At 34.5% G+C, this 27,664-nt stretch overlaps 1 protein-coding gene across 1 annotated transcript; it reads right to left on the bottom strand.

Moving 5' to 3' along the window:
• Positions 1 to 1,838: 1,838 nt before the first annotated feature.
• Positions 1,839 to 27,343, bottom strand: LOC139870458 (uncharacterized). Its single transcript, XM_071858262.1, has 4 exons — positions 27,190 to 27,343; positions 24,170 to 25,611; positions 23,434 to 23,794; positions 1,839 to 1,990 (listed from the first exon to the last, which is right to left on the bottom strand). The coding sequence occupies exons 1-4, from the start codon at positions 27,341 to 27,343 to the stop codon at positions 1,839 to 1,841; spliced, it is 2,109 nt and encodes a 702-aa protein (XP_071714363.1).
• Between the last annotated feature and the right edge of the window lie 321 nt (positions 27,344 to 27,664).

Raw genomic sequence — 27,664 nt, 5'->3', positions numbered from 1 at the left:
CTAACGAGGACAGCTGACTTGATAAACTTAAAACATCAAAATATATTAAAAGTGTTGTATATATATTTTGAACATACTTTGATATATATGTATATATTGTTATAGGTTCGTGAATCAACCAGTGGCCAAGTCTTACTTCCCGACGAAGTAAAAATCTGTGAAAGTGAGTTATAGTCCCACTTTTAAAATCTAATATTTTGGGGATGAGAATACATGCAGGTTTTATAAATAATTTACAAAATAGACACAAGTACGTGAAACTACATTCTATGGTTGAATTATCGAAATCGAATATGCCCTTTTTATTAAGTCTGGTAATCTAAGAATTAGGGAACAGACACCCTAATTGATGCGAATCCTAAAGATAGATCTATTGGGCCTAACAAACCCCATCCAAAGTACCGGATGCTTTAGTACTTCGAAATTTATATCATATCTGAAGGGTGTCCCGGAATGATGGGGATATTCTTATATATGCATCTTGTTAATGTCGGTTACCAGGTGTTCACCATATGAATGATTTTTATCTCTATGTATGGGATGTGTATTGAAATATGAAATCTTGTGGTCTATTGTTACGATTTGATATATATAGGTTAAACCTATAACTCACCAACATTTTTGTTGACGTTTAAAGCATGTTTATTCTCAGGTGAATACTAAGAGCTTCCGCTGTTGCATACTAAAATAAGGACAAGATTTGGAGTCCATGTTTGTATGATATTGTGTAAAAACTGCATTCAAGAAACTGATTTCGATGTAACATATTTGTATTGTAAACCATTATGTAATGGTCGTGTGTAAACAGGATATTTTAGATTATCATTATTTGATAATCTATGTAAAGCTTTTTAAACCTTTATTTATGAAATAAAGGTTATGGTTTGTTTTAAAAATGAATGCAGTCTTTGAAAAATGTCTCATATAGAGGTCAAAACCTCGCAACGAAATCAATTAATATGGAACGTTTTTAATCAATAAGAACGGGACATTTCATTCGGTATCGCTGCTTTAATCAAATTCGGTATGGATGTTTGATGGTGATTCGGTATACATTCGATATTCATATCAATTTATGGATTCTATATATGCTTCGGTATTGCATTCGGTATGAACTTGGTTTATGATGATGTCACAGAATATACAGAATCTATTGTTACAGTACAGAGTGACTTTGGACTTCTTGCTTATTTGGGCTAGCATGTATCATCTTGGCTTACCGAACCTAAAAGGCCCAACAACTCAAGTCTGGATACTTTGTGTATATTACAAGAACAGCCCCTGTCCACTTTAAAGATTGTACAAGACTAGTCCTCTACCGAATCAGGTGGTTATTTTTAGTTTTAGTCCCTGACAGGTTTCAGGAATTTGCAAGGGCAGTCCTTTTACCGAATCTGACTAAGATTTTGTCAGCTTTGGCCCCTGCACTTTATCAGATTTTTCATAGATGGTTCTTTACCGAATCTGGACCTCCGAAACATATTTTTCCGATATTTTTGAGGCTCCGATTCACACGGCTTTTCTCATACACGTTATCTACGATATTTTGGGGATTTGCCGAGCACGTCAACCATTTTAAACAATGAAGCTCTTATTTCATGTGAGCATCATTGTGGGGGAGATATAGATATGGTTGATGTGCGTGTGACTTCAATACACGTACGGTATTGGACTCGGACTTTAAAGAAGACAAAATCGTTGCGTTACTTGTTTGACGAGTGAGCAAAGGAAAATGAAAAGCGACTTCCACATCCTTGGGGGAGTATTTTAGATGTTAGGAACTTTGAAGGAACCAACTATCTACATGTTTTATGAGACGATCATGTGTTTGATTGAAATCAAACTTGATCGGTTGTGCCCCATATTCTTTGTGAGAGGAGTTTCTCTAGTTTTTCGAGCTTACTAATCAAGGCAAGTGTTGGAGGGGAGTTATATTCTTCAACAACATGAAGTGATGCTACGATGAATGTCACGTGGTTGTGCATTTCCACTGTGCAAACACAAAGACCATTGAAGGTAGAAGAATTCCAACATTGAAGATCTACTTCAACGGCCATGCAAGATTCGTGAGGGGAGTTAGTTAGCAATAGCGTGTTTCTTTCATTGTAATATTGTATGTATATCCTATGGAGTGTTCGTTTGGAAGTATGATTACCTCATGAGGGGAGATTGTTAGGTACCCGAGAATGAGTCAATCATACTCCCAAGAGATCCTTTAGATGAGGGCTATATAAAGGATCTAGGAACTCCATAGAAAGTAACAATAGCCAATGTTATGTAATGAGATCAAGGAAGCCGTGGAATAGAAATTCTCATTTTCTATCAACTTCCTTGATTACTTTGTGGCTATTCGTTCCATTCATCGTGTTCATGTTGATCTTATGATCCAACATGTGGTATCAGAGCACATCAACCAATTTAAACAATGAAGCTTTTTCTTCGTACAAGCATCATTGTGGGGGAGATATGTATATGGTTGATATGCGTGTGACTTCTATACATGTACGGTATTGGACTCGGACTTCAAAGAGACAAAATCAAAGCATTACTTGTTTGACGAGTGAGCAAAGGAAAATGAAAAGGACTTCCACATCCTTGTGGGAGTATTGGAGACGTAAGGAACTTCGAAGGAGCCGCGTCAAAGCCAACTATATTGATACCGGCAATATATGAATAATTGAGGCTATCAAAGATGTGATGAGTACACACTTGATTGGCCGTATGCCCCATACATTTTGGGGGGAGTTTCTCAAGTTTTTCGAGCTTACTAATCAAGTCAAGTGTTGGGGGGGGGGGGGGGGGAGCTAAGTGATTTCAAAGAAGATCTTTCTCCATCGAGGTTTAGTCAAAAGCCAGGACTTTAGCAACTTTTCGATAATCGTGCTAAGTTAGAAGATGCTTGTTTTAAGATCATTCTTAGTTCACGTAGGAAAGCCCAAGTACTTTGAAGGGGGAGATTCTAAGAATTCGAGGTATTCTTCATCAACGTGAAGTGATGCAATGATGAATGTCTACCTTGCGCATTCCGCTGTGCAAACTCAAAGACCGTTGAAAGAGCAAAGATATCACGATGAAGTTCAAGTCTCAAACAAAGTCGAAAGAAGATTGTTAGCGCGACAATTCGAGGATCTAGGGGGAGGTTGAAGCGTAATGATTGACCAAGACGATGTTAGAGATGCGAATTCATTTGATGATTCAAAGTGAAGATTCAAGATCTTCATCAACAGCCATACATCATTCGGGGGGGGGGGGAGTTAGTTAGTAACAGTTGATTCTTTCCTTGTAATGTTGTATGTTTTACTAGGGAGTTAGGTTTTGGAAACCCGTCTCACTCCTGGGGGGAGATTGTTAGGTACCCGAGAAGGAGTAAAACGTGTTTCCCTAGCCTTAAGGACGATCCTTTATACGAGGGCTATATAAAGGATCTAAGGCTCCCTAGATTAGTTAACATTAGCCACTGATTTGTAATGTATTCAAGAGAGCCGTGGAATATAGTTGACTAGTTTGACTAATGCTCTCTACATTCATGTGGTTAATTGTTCACATTCATGGTATTCATGAGATCTAGGATCCTACACAAACGATTTAGATAATCAACTTATATTAAATCTTGTGGTTCAAATACAACGTTTACTAAAACACCTATGATTTCACCAACATTTTCGTTGACAGTTTTTTATATGTTTTCTCAGGTCCTTGAACGTTAATTGATACATGCTTGCGCACTCTTTTTGATACTTGCTTGGATGTCGAGTATGCATGCATAGTTGGAGCGTCTTTTGGCTATTTTAAATTGTGTCGCATAGGTTTCATTTGTACGTTAAACTTTGTAATGTAATTAGTCGTTGAACTACTTTTGTAAACTTGAAACACCCTTTTACATTTGAAACATATTTTGGGTCAAACATCATTTTAAAGACTTATGACTACGTAACGGGACCTAAGTAGACGTCGCCGTCAATGATGATTTTGTCGGGTCGCTACATCGGAGGTCACATAACCCGTAACCATCACCGCCGCCATAGGTCACATAACCTGTAACCACCACCACCGCCGGAGGTCACCTTTAATCGCAAACCACCACCAACAGATCTGGATTTAAGATTTAGTGTCGGATTCGTTATCAAGTAAATCAAAATCAAAGGTTTCAGGTTGCAATTAATTTCTGTAAATGAAACTTGACTTCTGATTCTGAATTCTTATCAATCGTTGAAGAAATCAAAAGAAAAGTATTCTATTTTTGCGTCTTAGATGAAATCCACAGCCCCATCCTTTAAATACCCTATTTTCTTTCATCAATTCAAATATCAAACACCCTTAAACCCAAGATTAAGCTAGTAACTAATCAAACTATCTTCAAAACCCATAACAACCACCGCCGTCGGAGGTCACATAACCCGTAACCACCACCGCCACCAGAGGTCACATAACCCGTAACCACCACCGCCGCCGGAGGTCACCTTCAATCGCTAACCACCACCAACAGATCTGGATTTAAGATTTAGTGTCGCATTCATTATCAAGAAATCAAATCAAATTCAAAAGGTTTCATGTTGCAATTTAGGTGTTGCTCAGGCTTCGTTATCAAGCACTTTAACAACCCGACTTTTTCCGTTAACTTTTTCGTTAAATACTTAGCGACCGTTAGTTAAATTCTACGAACTTATATGCCATAAATTTTTCTTAGAAAATACTATTTTTAATATGTTCTACGTATTACTTGATTTCATACTTTGGTTTAGAAGTATGTGAGAAACTTCGAAAACGCAGGAAAAATGTACGGTTAGTGAAAATCGAAAAAACGCCTTTTAGGCAACGAAACGATTGATAATTCAATTTTAATAATTATTTTATAAAATTATTATGCTTTAAATATACTTTTAATTTATTATAAGTTTTATAAAGTTAAAACGCGTAGAATTCGCTAAAACGTTCGGTTAACGTTACAGCTTTCGGTTTTGGTTAACGACACTTAGCAACGAATTAAATAATTATTATTTAAAATAAGTATTATATATAATTTATGTAAATTATACTTATTTATATGATTAAGAGAATTTAATTTAAATTTAGAATCCGAAAAATTAACGTTTAGCGATTCCGTTTGCGTTTTCGGGTCACGAAACTCAACGACACTTAACGGAACTCCAAAAAAACTTAACTAGCAACAAAATTAGCCCAAATACTTTCCTCTAAGCCTTTATGGCCGAATTATACCATCCCATGTCCATATGTTTTAATTTTTGGGCCTTATTTGCTAATTATGACTTGTTTAAAACAACCCTAATCCACCTAAATCATAAACTGGACATATTTTTTCTTCCTCCATTCCATATCCACGAATTTTGTAGCCCCATAACACTATCACCATTGTCGACATCTTCAAGGATCATGATCACATCAATTGCTTGCTCGTTTGCTTAATAGTTTACATAATCGTGTTCCTCTCTTTCTCCTATACGCGAGGGTATAATTATTTTCGCGATCAAAGGTATAATCACATGAACTCTATCTTTAAAAATTCTAATTTCATAAGGTTTCATAGTTTATGTTGGTCAATTGCTCAATTCATAGTGTTTGTATGCTTGTTTAATCGTTAGATCGTTCGTATTGATTGTTTTGATTAAAAGTCGAATTACTTTGTGATGTTTCTGATAAAATTGGTTTAATTAATGATAATACAATGTATCTAGATGGATTGGTGTCAAAAAACTATTGAGTTTTCTCTTTTGAATCGCTTGATTTCGTTTCCGTATGCTAAAGTTATGACCGTTTGAATTATCGTTGTGTATTTATGCTTGATCAGAAAATTGGTATTGTTGGGTCACAAATTGGCTTATGTATTGATTACCATTGGATAGATAATTCAAAAACACCCAGGTTACACTAGAATATCATGTCATTTTATTGAGTAAAACTCGTGATATGCCTAATCGAATGAAAATGTAGATTTTTCCAGCACATGCATGAAAACGAACTTGTATGCTAAAATGTATTGACTTCTGGGATTAGAGCTTTTCATATATGTAATGTACACAAAAGGTACTTCACTTTTCATGTAGATATCATGGTCTAATTATATTTAGATCTTTGGATAATTGCATGCGAACGTGACTAGCTAAACTAGGATCGAATCTGCCACTTGTTCTCTGATTTGTACTCTATGGTTTGTGTTTTGTGAATTAACATGAATGCTTCTGGAATATGAATCTTTATATGTTATGTGATATATTTTTAGTTTGTTACAACCTCTGAAACCTTATGCATTATACATTATCCACTGACCTAGCTTGATTTGCATGTCCCTAGCTCCGGCTATAGCCAATACGAGATAAGTGCGCGGTCAGAAACTGATTTAGTAACCATAAATGTACCCTTCTGATTCCCGACTTGTAAACATCATATGAGACCCTGGCAGGACTTTTTGGAATTGATTTTGAGTCTACTTGTGATCTAGAGTTTTCCATGTTACCATGAATTATGTGCTAAGAGATTTTATGCGTCGTTTGCTACATGTACATGACCGTTATGCATGACGATAAACTGTGATCGTGTAATTGACCATTTATGAACTAAAACGTGCTGTTTGACTTAGGTTTGACATGTTGACCAACATTTGACATGAACCTACTAATGTTGACTTTAGTTGACTACTTTGACCAAGTTTGACTTTTGGTTTGACTTTGGTTGATTTTGTTTGACTTGCATGAATTATTTGACTTTTACTTTGAAACGCGTCGAGTCGAGCAATAAGACAACTTACTCTATGAAACCACTATTATAAATGACATATATGTTGACCAACCTAAATATGTATACTTAGGTTGCATTTCTCGGTACTAAATCACACAAGTTATTTGTCTTTCATCCGAACTATTCAAAGGTAAGTCTACAGTCCTGCTTTTTACATGTTTTCAGGGATGAGAATACACGCCGTTGTACTTACATTTTCAAATGCTTTTATGTTGACACGAGTACTTATTATACATATTGAGTTTGTTCACAAAGCCCCTAGCTTGAATACTTTTATTACCTTCGGGTAAGCACAATTTAGATAGACGGATCCGTTAGGTTAGACAAACCTCGCCCAAACAATATTAACCGTGGCGCATTTACTTTGAACATTAGATACACCCGAACAAGTGTATAACATTTTTATGGGGTAAAGGGAGTGTAGTGGTTTCTATACTCTGGTCATTGCTAGTATTCAGGTGCTCATGGATTATTTAAACGTTTCATAACTTGGAGTTGTACTTGTAAAATCTCGTGGTCAATTAACTTGAACTATTTTCTCATAACTGTTTTTCATATACTGTTAAATTATTTAACTTGTAGATTCACCAATATTATTGTTGACCTGTTTTTGTGTGTTTGTATTCTCAGGTCCTTTAGAGGTATATACTTTCGCTGTGTTTAATGTTATGGACTGGCTGAGGAGTCAGCATGTTTTAATAAAGACAAACATTACTTTCGCATTTAAAACTTTTGCATATGTTTAATACTATTGGATTGTGGTTACGATCACAATAGTATTCTTATTTTGGATTTATTGACTTATGTTTTGAAAGTCAACTTTTTAATAAAATTAATTACGATTGCTTTGAAACGTCTCATATAGAGGGCGTAACTGTTAATTTTGGGACCTACGATTAACACGCTGTCAAATGGGAATTTGGTGGGGTGTTATAGATGGTATCAGAGCTAATGGTTGTAGGGAACTAGGATTTGCATTAGTGTGTTCGTCCGAGTCTCTAGGATACATAAGCGAGTCTAGACTACAACCGGTACTTGGAACTTTTGTGAATTACTACACTGCTACACATACTGTGCTTATGTTACATGTGTACTAACTTGGTATATTTATGAAGCGTTAGATGTCTGATTCTAAACCTAAATATGTTCATGGTTCTGCTCTCGATTCCAATACTGAGGCTAGCATTGCTTTACTTGCTAGTGCTATTAATCATAACTCTCATCCTAAGACTTGTACTATGCCTCTTTCTGACAACCCACGTAAGCGTAAGATTGATACACGTAAGGATGATGACTACATCATTGGTCACAGTAGTTTGGGAGTTCTGTCTCCCCACGTTATTCATCGCCGTCCTAGCTTACTATCCACTAATGCTGCCAAACCTTCACGATTGTTACTTTACTACTACTAGTACTACACTACTGTTACCCACCACACTACGGTTAATCGCTACTGTTATTACACTATTGATAATTGCTACTATTACTTCGCTACTACTATCACTACTATCAATCGATACTACTTATCACTACTAAGGATCACTACCCTCGTTACTATGCTTCATTACTCGTAGCTAGAATATTCCTATAGCGTTGTTTTCACTGGCACAATTTAGGTGTGCTACTCTGTTATAAAGAAACATGTCTCGTGCAAGGATGACCAAATTCCGGACGACCTTGAACACGTCAACGTAAACTACCGCTTATTCAAATCCCCTTGGGACATACACCTTCAAAGGTTGCATTAGCACTTTCAAGTAAATAAGATTTTATTTGAGATGCCATTACACCTTATTCACTTTTGTTCTCCATGATTATATTCTTTTAAACCTCATGGAGTGATGTTGGAATGGAGGTATGAATTAGTGTAATATAATGACGCCCGATCAACGTGGTTATATGTGACGACCCGAAAATTTCCGACCAAATTTAAACTTAATCTTTATATAATCCCGACTTGATAAGCAATGAATTTTTAATAAATCTTGAACCTAGGGAAAGAGTTTTACACAAGCTTTTGTTCACCCTTTTATTCCGACGATTCACGAACGTCATAACTTGATTTAATTGTTTAATTATTGTGTATATATATGGATTTATATATATTTAACTTGAAAATATGATAATTAAATATCTCATTAAGTATATTAACAAAGTATTGTATATATATTTTCATACTACTAATTTAAAGAGTTTTTGAACAATATATATGTTACTATTTAAACGACGTAATTAACTTATGCTAAAATGTATTTACATATAATGTATTACGAGTGTAAATACATCCTTACAAGTATTGAATACACTTTATAATATACCAATACATATAAAGGATAGCTATACTCATATTTCTGTTCAATTTTCTCAAGAATTCTACTCGCATTCATACGATATTTTTACCCGTATTATACACAGCTTCTAGAAGTATTTACTATTGGTATATACCAATAGAAATCTGCAATTATTTGTGTAATATGTCATCCATGACCTAATCAATTTAATATGTCATCCATGACTTAATACATTTTAACTTATCTTAGATATTTTCACTAAAAGCCAAATTTTCAAGCTTATAAATAAGCACCATTTCTAACTCATTTTTACACATTTATTTTCCAAATTTTACTTCCAATTTTCACACACTTGCAAGAACTCTCTCAAGTTTTGTTCTACTACTTCTTTCCAGCAACTTTACATTCTAAACTTGAGGTAAAAACTCTACTTCAACTCTTGTTCAATTCATATGTTTATAGCTATCTATATAAGAGTTTATAAACTAGAACATAGTTTAGTTGATTCTAAACTTGTTTGAAAAACTAATCTAATCTTTCTAACTTAACTCTAATAACACTTATTTATATGTATTATGATGTTATATTAAGTTAATATAAGAACTTATAGCTTGTACATATGAAGAACACCTTGAAACTTAACATATATCCTTTAATCTCCATTCAGTAAAAAGCGGGCTGTTTTGGGTTGGGAATTAAAAACCTATCTTAGACTTTGAGTTCGAGGCTAAGACTTTGGAAATATGTTAATATATATAAATAAGACTTTCAGTATTTTTTTCATGATTTTAGACAAAGTGGAAGTATTTTATCAAAAATCATATATTGGGTGGATGCCGGGATTTTTCCAAATCTGTCCACCGACACAAAAAGAGGGTAAAGCTCTAAAAATTACTACTTGGGATGAACTTTTCGAATTGGTTTTGTAAAATTGACTTCTTAAGGAATCCATAGCAATTTGATTCACTTTAAACAGAGTTGTAATGAATATTTGGCGAGCAAAACAAAACCTGCTAAAATTAACGTGGTATGGACGAAATTTATATTATAAAAACTATATTAACCATATCCTTGTTAACTTTTACTATAACTGATATATATTTGGACATGTTATCATTAGTATAACAAAATATTATAATCTTGATTAATTTCGAGATTGTATATATATAATAATCTTAGTACGTTCCATGACAATACGTGCACAATACTTTTTGATAAATCCTAAGACAATACGTACACAATACGTCTTAGTTAATTCTAAGATAATACGTATACAATACATCTCTGGATTGATGCAAAACAATACGTACACAATACGCCGTGGGGTAATTCTAAGATTATATATATATATATATATATATATATATATATATATATATATATATATATATATATATATATATATATATATATATATATATATATATATATATATATACCGATTATTGGACTGTTGGATTGTGGGACTTTTCGGACTATTTTGGACTACTAAACTTGACAACTTAAATAATCACATGTGATTGAAAATATAAACTTAAATAATCACATGGATTGAAAATAAAAATAATCACATGTGATTGAAAATATAAACTTAAATAATCACATGTGATTGAAAATATAAATAATCACATGTGATTGAAAATATAAACTTAAACAATCACATGTGATTGAATATATGATATGAACTTGCTATATTAATTTTGTTCACATGTATTATTATCTGAATCGTTATTATTATTATTATAGGTTCGTGAATCCAAGGACGATGACCATATTTTTAATAAGTTAAAAACTTATTATTAATATACTTTTACTACCGTGAGTATATAGTCCCATTTTTAAACTCTATAAATATTTAGGGATGAGAATACATGCATTTTATGTTTTACGCCATGGACACAAGTACTTAAAATATATTCTACGTTGAGTTGTACCACCTTGCATATCTTCCCTAAAAGCTTGGTAACTAATATTTACATGTTGTAAGAACATGTAAGCGCGAATCCTATTGATAGATCTATCGGGTTTGACAACCCCAACCGGGCTAGACGCTCTAGTATCGTAAACGGTTGCATAGTACTTCGTTTTTACTACACTTGGTATAGTGTAGGGAGATTTCATAATAAAGGGAATATGCCACATTAATGGTTAAGTATGGTTACCGAAGCGCTCAACAACTTATAGAATACTTTTATACACTTGCGAGTGTCCATATATTTATAACTATGAAAATCTTGTGGTCTATATTTATATCGATGCTAAACCTATATATCTCACCAACCTTTGTGTTGACTGTTTAAGCATGTTTATTCTCAGGTCCATAAGAAAGTCTTCCGCTGTTGCATTATCTGAGCAAGCTGTGCATGGAGTCTCATGCTTTTGTTTAAATGAAGTGTTGCATTCAATAAAACCTTTGTCATGTATTATATTCGATTTTTATGTCACGTGTGTAGTATTTGGAAACCGATGTATCATGGGGATTATTTCTTAAATAATCTCCCACTTGTTTAAAACATGCATTATGTATAATAATGGTGTGCTTTTTATGAAATGAATGCAATATTTTTCTAAAACGTATCATATAGAGGTCAAATACCTCGCTATGGGACCAATGAATAACGTACTGCGTTTATAGTAATATGAACGGGTCGTTTCAGTTGGTATCAGAGCGGTGGTCTTAGCGAACCAGGTCTGCATTAGTGTGTCTAACTGATAAGTCATTAGGATGCATTAGTGAGTCTGGACTTCGACCGTGTCTGCATGTCAAAAGTTTTGCTTATCATTTGTGTCGAAAATTACCTACTTATCATCCTTAGGAAATTACCTGCTTATCATTCTTAGTCTAGACACATTTTGCTGCATTGATTGCATGAATAGTGTATAGACAAAATTCATATCTTAGCGTATCTACTAAATCATATATTATCGTATCTATTACCGTAACTTTGCCAGACATATTCCGTAAATTCCTCCGTAATCTATGAAATCTTTTGATCTATATATATATATATATATATATAGATATTCTATGTAGTTAGAATACCACCTGATAGCCGGAAAATCATTTCGTATCGAAAAATCCTTTATCAAATCGTACGAAATGGAATTCGTCATCAGTTCAAATTCCTCGGATTCTGAAATGGAATCCCACTCAAGCTCTGAAAGCAGTGTGACTGGAATGGATCAACCAATCAGCCATCATCTATTCTGGATGAATTGGAGATGGGTTCGTAGCCTCCTTAATCATTGGAGACAAGAAGAAGGTGATCCTTTCCATCCACCACATTGCCCTCTTGGCGAAGAACCTGAAGCACTTACCGGCGAACCTGTCCGAAACACCATTTCCTCTCTCATTTCCAGAGTATCTCGTCACGATTATATACTACACCAAATTCTAGATCTTATTTAACCGCTCGTCCGAACCGACAATCTCCCCGATGTAATAGAAGTTGTCAACGAGCTTCGCGCTAGGGTAGTGGCTTTGGAGAATATGGTGCAAAGGTTACAAACACCAGCAGCAGCACCAGCACCAGCAACATAACCAGTACCACCATCAACAACATCAACAGTACCATTACCACCAGCAACAACAACCGCATCGCAAACCTTAACTTCACAATCTGTCCCATGAGCATCGACGTCATACGCCCTGTAGATACTAAGGAATACCACGACGATGAAGTATTGATTCATAACTTCATTGGGAAAACATTCTACGACGATTATGTAATTTCTAAAGTTTAGAAATTATCTATCCTAGCCTTAACCATAAATCAAATGATTTTAATTTAATATTAACTCATTAAATCTATATTACCTCTGAAGAAATATACACATATATTTCCATAAAGACTGTAATAAAATTCTTTTGTATAAAATATTAATTGTGACATTTTTTTTAACGGGTAGGTAATACCCGAGAGATATATAAATTCACAATTAATATGTACATTCTTCGAATCTGATTCAGCAAATCATCCATTACACTCCCTACTTTCACAACAATATACATTCTTTTATAGAAGTCAAAACAACCATACTCATTCAAAAATCTAATTACATATTCTGATTTTGAAATCGTCGAATTCAATTCAAGATATAACCAGTATCATCACTCTTAGATTCTTACATCTTTCAAAGCTATACTTTGACTTCAAAACTGTGTTAGAACATCATATGTATATTAACGATTATAATCTGTGTTCAAGCCCTTCAAAATACCTGAAGACACTTCAAATAATGAACAATCGAGATGATGATCCAACCACATGTTATCCACAGTTATGTACCTGAAAAACTCTTGAAACCAAAGTCATAATTTAACATGTATCCATGTCAGACCTTTTGGCATTTACTAGCTAAAATAACTTTTCAATCCCTTCTAAAAATAGACGGTTTTGTCACAGCTCCAGCAAACCAACTTCAATTGTTCATTCGAATAAGCCTTATTATAATGATTACCCCTTCATCATTATTACCGGGGAACCTTTCATATCTCACCACATTAGCAGTAAACTTATTAACAACTTCATTGATCTTTGACTTTTTAAAAAATCTTTATATTTATCAAAACCCCATCATTTACTCATCTGCATCTTGTAACGAGAATTGCCATACGAATCATCGGAAATTAGCAATCAGTATTTTGAAATCTCGCAGCATGTCTACGCCAACAATTATATGTATCTATCTTCTGGACTTATATACTTTGAATGTGAAGTTTCTGAAAAACACCCTAAACTGCGAACTAGTTCTCGAAATGCTGATGAAGCAGCAAAAACTATAAACGACCTTAACAGTAAAAAGTTTAATGATAAAGAGTAGTGTGTTGGCAAAGCTCAGAAAAAGAGAAGATTTGGTACTGAAAAATACGGATTGAGCAAACCATGAAGAAGGATGTGGATAAATCACAAGGACGAAATCTACCTTCAAAGAATCTAAATGATTTTGTGTCTGCTGAAGTCATTATCGAATACCTTGCTCCTGAATCTAAACCCTTACGGACAATATTCTTCATCATCCTCTGATATTAGAAATTTTAAGATATCATCGTATCTTTCATTATAAATATCCTCCATATTTCTGAAGATATTTCCATAATTATTCTTATCTGAAATCATTTACCTCTTCGCGCTGTCTGTATTACATCATAAAAGAAACTATTTTAGTTTCTAAATTCTGAAACTTTCGAATTTAAAATAGAAATATTTTTGAAGTAGTGTTAGGAACTGAAGCTTGAACTAGTATAATATAATGACACTTGATCAACGTGATTATATTACAGTAAGTCATGCTGAGTTTCTAAATGGAACATGATGATTCACAGATCATAACGTCATCATGTGCTATGTTACACGACTCTTGTATTCTCTTTAACCTCTAAAATATCAAGAAAATATTTCTTGATGATTCGGCCTTTTCTGAGGTATTCTAGTAATTTGACAAGTCAAGATCGTGCCATTACAATTTCCTTCTTAGAACATTAACAATGTTCATTCCGAAATTCATATATGCGAATTCTGGACCATTACAAGCGGTGCTTAATCGCAAGAAGAAGAAACGAAAGGACAAAACTCCGAAATAGAAATTGGGGTATAAATCGCAGCAAATAAAAGAGAGCATTAATTGGGGATGACAATGATTATAGAAGACAGAAGCAGGGACATCGAAATATAAGGGAAGATATAAAACCCAACAACAACCCAGAAACTATAAACCGTATATATCGATGCATATAGCAATATAAAGATATGGGAGAACTAAAAACACTATAAAACCAAGAGTATAGTAGAAGTAAATAGATTCTTTCGGAGGTAGATGAAAAAGAAGAACGACAGATATGAAAGTGAGGAGTATATCGAGAATCAGCACTGGATGAAGCATATTGACGAATAATTTTAAAGTAAGAATTGAGGGAGAAAGAATAGAAGGTGTGAATTAAAAGGAAACGAAGGAGGTGGATTTATAGTGAAATATCCGACAGAAAAATCGAGATGAATCATCGCATTAAATCGAAGAGGATCATAATTTCCTTAATCACCGAAGAATAAAATCCTATATAGATTACAAAGATTTTCTTTAATCTGGAGATCAACCGTGATGACTTCAAAAGATACGACGAATCCCTATTTTCTCATTTCACTCTTTTACGATAGCTTCACTCATACGTTTCGAGTAATCGAGTTATTTTATCCATATTTCTCAATCATGATAAAACCCTATGAATCAACTTATATTCGTTATAATAACATTCTTATTGTTAGCCATGACGACCTCGATCAAATTTCGGGACGAAATTTCTTTAACGGGTAGGTACTGTGACGACCCGGAAATTTTCGACCAAATTTAAACTTAATCTTTATATAATTTCGACTTGATAAGCAATGAATTTTTAATAAATCTTGAACCTCCGGAAAGAGTTTTACACAAGCTTTTGTTCACCCTTTTATTCCGACGATTCACGAATGTCATAACTTGATTTAATTGTTTAATTATTGTGTATATATATATATGGATTTATATATATTTAACTTGAAAATATGAGAATTAAATATCTCATTAAGTATATTAACAAAGTATTGTATATATATTTTCATACTACTAATTTAAAGAGTTTTTGAACAATATATATGTTACTATTTAAACGACGTAATTAACTTATGTTAAAATGTATTTACATATAATGTATTACGAGTGTAAATACATCCTTACAAGTATTGAATACAATTTATAATATACCAATACATATAAAGGATAGCTATACTCGTATTTCTGTTCAATTTTCTTAAGAATTCTACTCACATTCATACAGTATTTTTATCCGTATTATACACAGCTTCTAGAAGTATTTACTATTGGTATATACCAATAGAAATCTACAATTATTTGTGTAATATGTCATCCATGACCTAATAAATTTAATATATCATCCATGATTTAATACATTTTAACTTATCTTAGATATTTTCACTAAAAGCCAAATTTTCAAACCTATAAATAAGCACCATTTCTAACTCATTTTTACACATTTATTTTCCAAATTTTACTTCCAATTTTCACACACACTTGCAAGAACTCTCTCAATTTTTGTTCTACTACTTCTTTCCAGCAACTTTACATTCTAAACTTGAGGTAAAAACTCTACTTCAACTCTTGTTCAATTCATATGTTTATAGCTATCTATATAAGAGTTTATAAACTAGAACATAGTTTAGTTGATTCTAAACTTGCTTGAAAAACTAATCTAATCTTTCTAACTTAACTCTAATAACACTTATTTATATGTATTATGATGTTATATTAAGTTAATATAAGAACTTATAACTTGTACATATGAAGAACACCTTGAAACTTAACATATATCCTTTAATCTCCATTCAGTAAAAAACGGGCTGTTTTGGGTTGGAAATTAAAAACCTATCTTAGACTTTGAGTTCGAGGCTAAGACTTTGTAAATATGTTAATATATGTAAATAATACTTCCAGTATTTTTTTCATGATTTTAGACAAAGTGGAAGTATTTTATCAAAAATCATATATTGAGTGGATGCCGGGATTTTTCCAAATTTGTCCACTGACACAAAAAGAGGGTGAAGCTCTAAAAATTACTACTTAGGATGAACTTTTCGAATTGGTTTTGTAAAATTGACTTCTTAAGGAATCCATAGCAAGTTTATTCACTTTAAACGGAGTTGTAATGAATATTTGGCGAGCAAAACAAAACCTACTAAAATTAACGTGGTATGGACGAAATTTACTTTCGGTTTCCAAAGCAAAGTGCACATTTGAAAGGCGGTTTACAGTCCCACATGACTATGAAAATTTAGATCCGTTAGGAAATTGGATCTTTATGAAAACTTTTGATCTTTTGAAAATTCAATCTAGCTTTTACCCTAGACAAGTTTTCCGGAATAACCCTTCACCGGTGTTTGCAAAATATTTTTATGGGTTGTGTGGGTTTCAGATTTGAAAATTTTAGCTCAACACTTGTGGTTTTGTGTTACCCACTTGCTAACCTTGTATTAGGAAAGCAACACGTCCAGTTCACTTGTCCCGTATATTACCTTTCGGCAAACTACCGTCCGGTTGTAAAGGAAAGCGATGAACAAGAAACTGTTAAGGCAATGTCTAATGACATGCATTTAATTATGGTCTATAACGTGTCGGATGCAATTACTATCCTTTGTAGGAGAAATAGTAAAGATCATCCTATAATTTTTTCGGTCTGGCACAAGGTCCTGTCTTTGACCATGCTATGCAACCACCGTTCTTACGGTTGACACCCGATTTGGTTCAGGTGACCTAATGAATTCCAGGTGAATTTTTAGGATTTTACGTTCAATGGTAATGAACGCATTGAAAATAGGTTTTCAGAAAACAAATCGGTTTGTAACTTTTGATCAAAATATTTTCTCGTTCAAGCTCGAGTTTAGATATCATTGAATTCCATGAGTTTGAATACTCAATCTTTAAGGTCAATATCAAGGATTGAGTAATATCAGTCTTAAAAGCTGATTTTTGATCTTTTAAGGAGATTATCCTTTCTGGGGATCTGATTCATTAGTCTTATCAAGCTAATTTGCACGGTGCCCCCCATTGTACGAGATAAATCCTTCTCATGGTTAGGATAAATCTGATCACTTGGCGACCCTGTTTGATGCTGAGGTCCGTGGATTTCCTCCTGATTTTAGAGATGACTTTTCTAGATTTTTCGTCAACCTACAGCTGGTCTGGACGACAACTTCTTGACCTAAACCAAGAAGCGCGTGTCTTTTTCAGAAGACTTTACTTCCTCTTAATGATGGAATTGATTCATCGTGTAGATCCATCTTTTCTTTTCTTTCATCGGGTAAAACAGTTAATTTAGTCCAAAACAAAAACACCTGCAATAACTTTGCACAAACATGTGATAGATAGTTTTTAATTAACTTGGTACATTCTCCCCACACTTAGTTTCTTTCTTTACCTTTTTATTCTCCTTTATTCCATTTTAAATGAATTCAAGCGTTTTTGGTTGTTTCTCAATTTATGTCCTTTTCGAGGTAACGATAATTTCGGTATTAACACCTAGTTTTCATCGTTCATAAATATGTATAAACATGATTTTGACTTCATTTAGTTGAAAATTTTTCAAATTTTCACAAAATTTGGCAAATAAACCAAGTGTAAACCCGAGAGAATTTATAACCCTTCCCCACACTTGAGATCATGCAATGCCCTCATTTGCATGAAATCAGACTATAATTATAAATTCATGAGGGTGATTAGTGTAGAAAAGTAATTAAAAATACCCAGTTTGTAATTACAAAGCTCGTCGAATGATAGATGGCGCGCCTCATCGTTCATTCCTTTTATTGTTTTATCACACATATTTTTCTTCAAAAACGGTTGCTTTTCTGGACTGTTTGCTAATCTTTGAAAATGCGTCTTTTACCCTAACTTATTATGCATGTTTATTAACGAGTTATGCACTAACCCGAACCCCTAATTTAACGTTAAGTGGGGTTAGACTTCCCCACACTTAGCTGACGACATGTGAAGTCGGTAGAATAAGTTCCACGAATTAGAATAGTGAGCCAGTTATTTACATCTCGGGTGGTGTATAATATATCAATGGGTTTAAAGTTTAGACTCTCCCGATCGTCACTACTTAATTCTTTTTTAAGTGTAGTTTTTAGTAAATGGATATGTCTCTTTTCTGGTTCTTGGTCAAATGAATCGATATACATCGACATACATATTTCTATAGGGTGGATAATTCCTAACATTTCCTTCCGTTCATTCTCGGGATCAAAGGTTTCACCTCTATTACCCAATTGGGTGAAATTTGAGGTGTCATTATCTATTAAAGCTCGTAGTTCATCTTCGGTAGATGACTCGTCTATTGAGAATAATGGGTTGGAAGGTTGTGGAATGGTGAATTTCGGGATTGGAGTAGATTCTTCTTCATTAACGGTACTTATTGGTCTCACCATTTTGGTCTCGGGGGTAAAATTTTCAACGTTATCGTTTTCCCAAGAGTACCAATTTGTCACCCTTACTTCTTCTTTATCCATTGATGGATCGATGATTTCGTCGGTAGAGGCTAATGTGTCGATATGTTGTGAAATTGGTAAGACTGAATAAAAAGTGTCATCGGGATAGTTGGTAATTTCGGAGCTCTCGAATTCATCAAAATTCGATGATATGAGATTTTCTTGCACAATACTCCTCAGATCAACAGGTGTGTAGTCTGATAGAGTTTCAGCTTGCCGGTTTACAAACTCTCTCATTTGTTAATTTTGAGCATTGAGTTCTTCGAGTTTGATTTTCATATTGTCTAATAAATTTTCAGACACGTAATTTTCCTCGTCTACTGGTTGTTGAGTTTGGATATATTCTTGGGAATAATCCCAATTTGAATTGTATTCTTCATAATCATTCCATTCAGGTTCCGTGGGTGCGTAATTTTTCATAGGAACGTAATAATAACATTCCCATGTTGAGTGATAATCTCCACAGATTTCACAACCAGTTATTGTTTCGTCATTCGTGATCCAAGATTGACCGAACGAATTGTCATCAACACTCGTTTGAGAGTATTGATTTAATTGATTTTGGATATCAAAAAGGGTTTCCATAGCCTTGTTTTCAAAATTTTCCATTTTATTGCGATGGCCAAATTTTAGCTACAATGTGGTGCATTTACTAATTATCCTATTAGTTATAAAAATAGAAAAACTTATATAAGTTGTCCAATTAATAGACTTTTCTGCTTTTGCCCACGTTTCGAATAGCCAAAAGATGCACCAGGGAGCCAGAACCCTTTAAATCGGAAGCTCACAACTCAGCCACTAACAAATCCAACTATTACTACGAAGCAGAAAATTGTCAACGTCCATTAATTTAACCACTTAAATAATTTTTCTTTCCGTTTGAGATATTAGATAAGAAATAGAGAAAATTTCTAAGTCCTAAAAACTAAAGCGTCGAGAAATAAGAAAGAAAAAGAATGCGCGTCGAAAAACGTCGAAAAATAAAAATAAGAAAATAGCGCGTCGTAACTTAAAAGTCTAAAAATTAAATCTAAAAAGTTACGCCTAAAGGTATTAAAGCTTAAAGGAATTCTATATCCAAAACGGCAATAACTTAATTAGGCACTAAAATCTAAAAACTGCGTCGCAAAATTCTAAAGCACCTAAATCTTAGTCTAAAGAAAAAGCACTTAAGGGATTTTACGGCAAAACCTAAAAATCTAGAAAATAAAAATAAGCTACAGCAAAACTAAATTTAAAACTAATTACGAATAATAAAAATACAAAATATTACGATTACACTAAATAAAAGGATACAAATTATAAAAAGTGATAAAATTACTTATTTTTATAAAAAAATATTATTTTTATATTTTTATTTTTATATTTTATAAAAGTATTAATTTTTTATATATTAAAACTAAATATAATTAATTATAACTAATTAATTTAAAAACTTAAACTAAATAATAATAATAATAAAGTAATTAGGGTTAAATAATAATAATAATTAATAATATTCCGTAATAACTGCGAAGTAGGGTTCCTGGGTGCGCCTGTCAGGGTGGCTCCGCGAGTCGTGGAGTTTTAAGCCAGCAAACTCCACGAGTCGTGGAGTTTGAAAAACGTGTTTTTTTTTAATTTTATATTGTTTTTCTAAAAATATATATAAATATATTTATACAAAAATAAATTAAAAATATAGCGTTTCGCCGAGTCCCCGGCAGCGGCGCCAAAAACTTGATGTTATGCGAGGTGGTACGAAATAGTTTATATTTAAATACGAAATACGACGAAATATTACACAAGTTTTAATTATTTATTTACAAAATGGATATACTTAAACCTTGCTACAACACTATAGGCAGTGTACCTAATCGTAGAGTAGTATAGTTTTTAGTAAGTCCGGTTCGTTCCACAGGGAGCTGGCTTATTTCACACTATATTTTAAACAATTATATTCGTACAAAATATATTATATTAATAATATATAAAAGGGGGTTTTACCGTTTAATGACCGTTTTGTCGATTTTATATTTTAAGCGAAGCGTAAAGTAAATGACGATATTTAACTAACAATATAAAATAAATAACAATAATTAAAATGACAATAAATAAAAGTACGAGGAAAAATGAAATAAAATATATTATGCTTATTTAAACTTCCGTAATCATGATGTTTGACGTGTTGATTTTAGTTTTATGCCCATGGGTTAATTGTCCTTTGTCCTGGATTATTTAATATGTCCGTCTGGTTTTTGTCCATAACAGTCCATCGGTCATAAATTTAAAGTGCGAGTGTCCTCGTCAAATTATCCTTATACCCGAAGTCAAATATTCCAACTAATTGGGGACTTAAACTGTAACAAGGTTTTAATACTTTGTTTAATAATTACACCAGGTTATCGACTGCGTGCAACCCAAGGTTTTAATACTTTGTTATCAATTATGCCAAGTGTCCTTGTACATAATTTCACCCCTGTTTTAATAATTTCATAGACTATTAATCCATTCCCGTATTCGGTTAAATGAACGATTATTCGTACATATAAATATCCCGCCCATCGTGTCCGATCGAGTGTATGTGGTTATTTATAGGTACGTCCAATTGTAAATCTTTATATTAAAATTAACAAACTATCATTTAGTTAAACAAATATAAAGCCCATTAATAGCCCATAGTCTAATTTCCACAAGTGTCGTTCTTTTGTCCAAACCCCAATTATGGTACAAAGCCCAATTACCCCGTCTTTAATATTTAGTCCAACATCATGATTACTTTAGCTCAAATAAGCATAATAATAACTTAAGTACGAGACATTAATTTAAAAAGGAGAACATAACTTACATTGAGTATTTATCGCGTAGTGTTACACGGACAGAATTTCTACTTCAAAAACCCGTAAAAATAACTTTTACATAACCCGAACAAATCTAATATAAAACTACCCTATACTATATATATTATATATATATATATTTATTTATTTATTTATTACAGAGTATTATTATTATTATTTATTATCCATAAACTCGGCAGAATGCATGGCCTTTTATAGGCGTTTTGATTTCTGACAGCTCCGCGAGTCGTGGAGTTTTTGACCTTCAAACTCCGCGAGTCGTGGAGTTTGAAAATCCAGCTCAGGATCCTTTGTCGCGAGTCGTGGAGTTTAAATAATTTATATACAACAACAACAACAACAACAATACCCAATCCCACCAATGTGGGGTATGGGGGAGGTTGATCGTAGACAATCCTTCCTCTATCCTAGAATAAAGAGCGATCATTTCTCCACCCCGAGTGTAACACTCCCAAGAGTAGAGAAATTCCTTTCTCTCTATATTCGTCAGATAGAGAGATTGCTTCCAGGGACCTCCGGCCAGAAAGTAAAAAAAAAAAAAAAAAAAAAAAAAAACGATACAAACGAGACGCCATGAAAATGGTGAGATCAAATCTTCATGGGTTTTACATCATGCCTGGGGTTTAATTTAGGCTCTAAGTGGCGGTAAAGTCGCCAATAAATCGATGCTTGCCGTTGACTCACTTAGTAGAGCCATAAAATATAAATATATATATATATATATATATATATATATATATATATATATATATATATATATATATATATGGGAACGTACCTTAGACTGCCGTGCGAAGCTCAAGGGATGACGGGAAATGCTACACTACATACCAACATACCTGCATACGCATACATACATACGAGAACATACGAGCATACAACCATAGACATGACGGCCAACAAAAAAGCACGCATACCAACAAACATAAACATGAATACCCAAAAAAATACCTACATCACATGCTAGCAACCATAACCCAAACCCTAAACATAAACATGCAAACAAACCAACACAAGCAAACATACATACCCTACAACCAAACAAACTCATACGAACCAGCACATACATACATACACAAAACCAAGAAGAGGTCCAGGTAAACACACAAACACACAGACCCACAAACGCAAAACAAACAACAACCTACTCGTCTATTCTAATTCTAGTCCTCCACGTAAGCCTATCAGAAGTCATGTCCTCGGTCAATAAAAGTTCCTTCAAGTCGAGCTTAATTCTATCATCCCACCTACGAGTAGGTCTACCCCTTCTCCTTACTCCGTCAACCGTCAGTGCCTCGATTCTCCTAACAGGTGCAGTAGGGGGTCGCCTCTTCACATGTCCAAACCATCGAAGTCGTTCTTCTCTTAGCTTGTCGATGATGCTTCTGACTTTCAGGTTCTCCCTAAAAACGCTATTTGGGATCATATCTAGCATTGTTTTACCGCATATCCACCTCAGCATCCTCATCTCTGCCACCTCCATCCTTCTCTCTTGTGCCTTCGTCATTGGCCAACATTCTGATCCATATAGCATAGCAGGTCTAATTGCCACCTTGTAAAATTTCCCTTTCAGCTTTAGAGGGATCTTCTTGCCGCATAAGACCCCAGTCGCTGCCCTCCATTTCATCCACCCTACTTTAATACGGTGTGTCACGTCTTCATCGATCCTCCCCGATTTGTGGAGCATCGAGCCTAGGTATCTAAACGAGGTTTGCGGATGCAAGATCTGGTCTCCAATGCAGATGTTCACTCCATCCTCTTGTTCAATGATCCTATCAAAATCACATCTAAGATATTCCGTCTTTTGTCTACTAATTAGTAAACCATTACTTTCTAAGGCCACTCTCCATTGCTCCAGTCTTCTATTAAGCTCCTCCTTAGATTCGGCCACAAGCACAATATCATCGGCAAAGATCAAGCACCAAGGGATACACTCTTGTATCCCTCGAGAAAGCTCATCAAGGATCAAAGCAAAAAGAAAAGGGCTGAGGGCCGAACCTTGATGCAAGCCTACTTCTATTGGGAAGACTTCGGTACTTCCAACCGGCGTTCGAACGCAAGACTTCGCCCCATCGTACATATCCCTAATAACACTAATATATGTACTCGGGATACTTCTACCATTAAGGGTCTTCCAAATCAAGTTTCGTGGAACGCAATCATAGGCCTTTTCCAAGTCTAAGAAAACCATCTCCAAGTTCTTTTGTTTTTCTCTATACTTCTCCATTAGGTTCCTAATAATATGGATTGCCTCCATCGACGAGCGCCCTGGCATGAAACCAAATTGGTTTTCCGAAACATTTGTTTCGCTTCGCATTCTAGTCTCAATCACTCTCTCCCAAAGCTTCATAGTATGGCTAAGTAGTTTTATGCCTCTATAGTTGCTGCAGCTTTGAGTGTCCCCCTTGTTCTTATAGATGGGGATAGTCTCGCTCACCCTCCACTCCATAGGCATTTTAGAGCTTCGAAGCGTCTTGTTGAAAAGGCAAGTCAACCACCTAACACCATCATCTCCAAGGCACCGCCACGCCTCAATAGGGATCTGGTCTGGCCCCACAGCTTTATTTCTCCCCATCTTTCGTAGTGCCAATCTTACTTCCTCTTCGTTGATCCTCTCACACTCTATGTTGTTCCGGAACTGATCTCTATCAGAGCCTAGCAACTCTTCGTAACGCTGAGATCTTCCCCCAGTGAAAAGAGATGAGAAATACTCTTCCCATCTTTTCCTAATTTCGTCTTCCTTTACTAGGGTTTGACCACCTTCATTTTTGATAAACTTGATGTTATCTAGATCCCTGCGCCTTCGCTCCCTAGCTTTGGCTATTCTATATATATCATTTGCTCCCTCTTTGGAGTTTAGTTTCATGTACAAATCTTCGTATGCCTTTTCTTTTGCACGAGCTACAGCCTTCTTAGCTTCTCTTTTGGCTTCTTTATATCTCTCTAAAACCCTAAGTCTATTAACCGGAGTCCCCTCTTGACAAGAGATGAGCTCCCTAAACCTTAGTTGTTTGATCTCGACTTTGCTTTGAACCTCGTCGTTAAGCCACCATGATTCTCTATCAGATTTATGTCCTCTCGATGTTCCTAGTGCCACACCTAAGGCTTCCTTGGCTACTTCTCTAATGGTGGACGCTAGACAATTCCACATCTGGTCAGCATCATTCTGGGGTCCCATTTCCACTTCTGCACCAAATCTTCCTACAACAGCAGTTTTAAAAGTCTCTGCCTTCTCACCGCTCAGCTTCTTCCACCGGATTTTAGGTTGGACGAATCTGACACTCTTGGTGACTCGTCTCTGGGTAACCAGATCCATGACCACCAGTCTGTGTTGGGAGGAGCATGTCAATTCATTCAGGACCTTACAGTCCCTACATGTCCTAAAATCCCCTTTGCGAAGTAACAAATAGTCAATCTGGGTGCTATGACCCCCGCTGTGAAAAGTCGCTAATTGAGCTTCCGTCTTCTTGAAAAATGAATTCACCACAACCAGATCGTGAGCAACTGCAAATTCGAGAATAGAGAACCCTTCTTCATTTCTTACTCCATACCCAAAGCCTCCGTGGGCACCCGGGTAACCCTCGACATCTGTTCCTATATGACCATTTAGATCTCCACCAATAAGTAAACGATGGTCCGGGGGGCACCTCCTCACAACCTCGTCTAACGATTCCCAAAAGAGTCTCTTTTCAGCTGCTCCCAGGCCCGCATGAGGTGCATAAGCGCTTATATTTTATTCTTATGCATAGTTGACTCATAATTTTTGGTCCATTGCGTCGGGCGTTGATAGTTGACTCATGTCCCGGTTCCGGATTTTCGAACGTCCTTGCGTACAATTTAATATCTTGTACTTTGCGTTTTGTAACTTGTACTCTTGTCATTTTTAGACGTTTTTCATCAATAACTTGAACCTTTTGAATTGTATCTTGAACATTTGAGCTTTTTGGACGTTTGTGTCTTCAAATCTTCGTTTTCGCCTTTTGTCTTCGCACTTATTTATTTAAACAATTACAATGAAAATATAATACAATTACATATGAAAATCTATTATTTAGGAGGGATATTGCTATAAAATATATGTTCCTTTTTAGCCTTATCATAGAGTATTCTTGGCTTGAAGAGTGTGCTCACACTTTCTCTCATGAGAAATACAGGGTAGGTTCGTTCAACGCGTATATGTTCTTTAACTTCTCTTTTTTGAATTATTTTTTTGAATTTTATTCCCATTCAATTTTCAATGGAAGACCAATTTGGGGTAGCTCAACATTCAGTTATTAACTCTGCTGCTTATATCTTCTTTTTCTTGTGGCTAAGGTAATTATCAATCTATCTATAGGGCAAGGATGTCCATCTCTTAATTTTATAGTTGTTGGATAGCTGCTAAGTCTGGGATTCTCTAGCCAGAGTCAACAACTGAGAATGAGATATGGGTTGTCAATATGTGTGGGTGTCAATGTGTCATATGGGTTTGGCTAAAAATGGACAATTTTTTGGAATTGTTTAGTTTAGATATTATATATAATGAATTATGTACTAATTATTTTAGTACGCTACTATCTTCAGGTACCTTTTTTGAAACTTGTATTAGCTGTATAAATACAATGGTATAAAAGTCTGCATTATTAGCATATAGTCTAAGTAGTAGTAAAGCATCGTTACTATTATTTTGTTAGTTTTTGCTATTCTATTAGCTGTTCAACATTACAAGTGTATGTGGTAAATTGGGTTTGGGTCAACATGAGGAATTTTATGTTTAAGACCAAATGGGTCAGTTATGTACCGTGTCAAACTTTTCTGTCCTTTTTGTAGCTTGAATATGCAAGTAACTCATTTATCAACTGTCGTGGTGGAACAGTTATCAACTGACCATGATGTCGGGGATGACGAAATCAGAAAAGAGGTCAAAGCCCTTTCCCCCAATGATTCTCATATTTTTGTGCATAATCGGGTAGTATCCGCTCCCGACTTTTTAAGGAGTACTTGGATGTTGACCAAGTTTGACTTTGACATTTTTTGACCAAAATCTGACTAGGTTTTGACTTATTTTGACCGATTTTCTAAGAAATCCTGAGTTTTGGCCGAGTTTTCGAGTAATTATGAGGTTGACCAAAGTTTGACCTATTTTGACATATATTCCAAGTAATCATGATTTTCTGAGTTATGACCGAGTTTGACCGAATTTTAACGGAGTACGTAACACTGATAAATATGTAATATGTTATATGTATACTATACATCAAGATCAATAAATGTTAATCATGTATTTTCTACCTGCAGAAAAGATCAAAATGGTGGTGTTCCCAAAAACGTTGCAGTTGCATTTGACAATGTCATTCAAACATGCGGTTAGGGTGCTGCGATTAATGCGATTAAGCCTATTGGTAAGTTGTGACGATTCATGTTTGGCATGTTGCATTGACTGCATGTTCTTTTCTGTTTCAAATAATGGTTGCTGTGTTTCACAATGACTTTTGCTACTCTTGGTGAGAAAACCATGATTATAATGTATACTACAGAGTATCATCTAAAACACTAACAATAAATAAGCAAATCTATGTTTAAATGATATATATTTTTTTAAATTTTATATATCTGAAAAGTATATATTTATCGAAAGTATAGAATAGTGTCGGTCAGTATATAATATGTATATCTTTAGCTGAAAATTGGTCGTTGGGTATTAGTTGTATTTTTTTTTTATATTAAATCTATGTTGACCTTAACCAATGTGTTCAACCATGATACT

The sequence above is a fragment of the Rutidosis leptorrhynchoides genome, chromosome 10 (genome assembly GCF_046630445.1).
Source record: "Rutidosis leptorrhynchoides isolate AG116_Rl617_1_P2 chromosome 10, CSIRO_AGI_Rlap_v1, whole genome shotgun sequence".
NCBI classification, from domain to species: Eukaryota; Viridiplantae; Streptophyta; class Magnoliopsida; order Asterales; family Asteraceae; genus Rutidosis; species Rutidosis leptorrhynchoides.
The sequence above is the reverse complement of the archived record's forward strand: the minus strand, read 5'-3'. Positions and strand labels throughout refer to the sequence as shown.

What these genes read in the sequence shown, in the direction of transcription:
- LOC139870458 (XM_071858262.1), bottom strand. Translation starts at nt 27,343, where the DNA reads ATGCAGTCAATGCAACATGCCAAACATGAATCGTCACAACTTACCAAT. An exon ending in CAGGGCGCTCGTCGATGGAG is followed by an intron (nt 23,795 to 24,169) that starts GCAATCCATATT and finishes GCCGAATCTAAG; the next exon opens with GAGGAGCTTAATAGAAGACT. An exon ending in TATGCTATATGGATCAGAAT is followed by an intron (nt 1,991 to 23,433) that starts GTTGGCCAATGA and finishes GTGTTTGCACAG; the next exon opens with TGGAAATGCACAACCACGTG.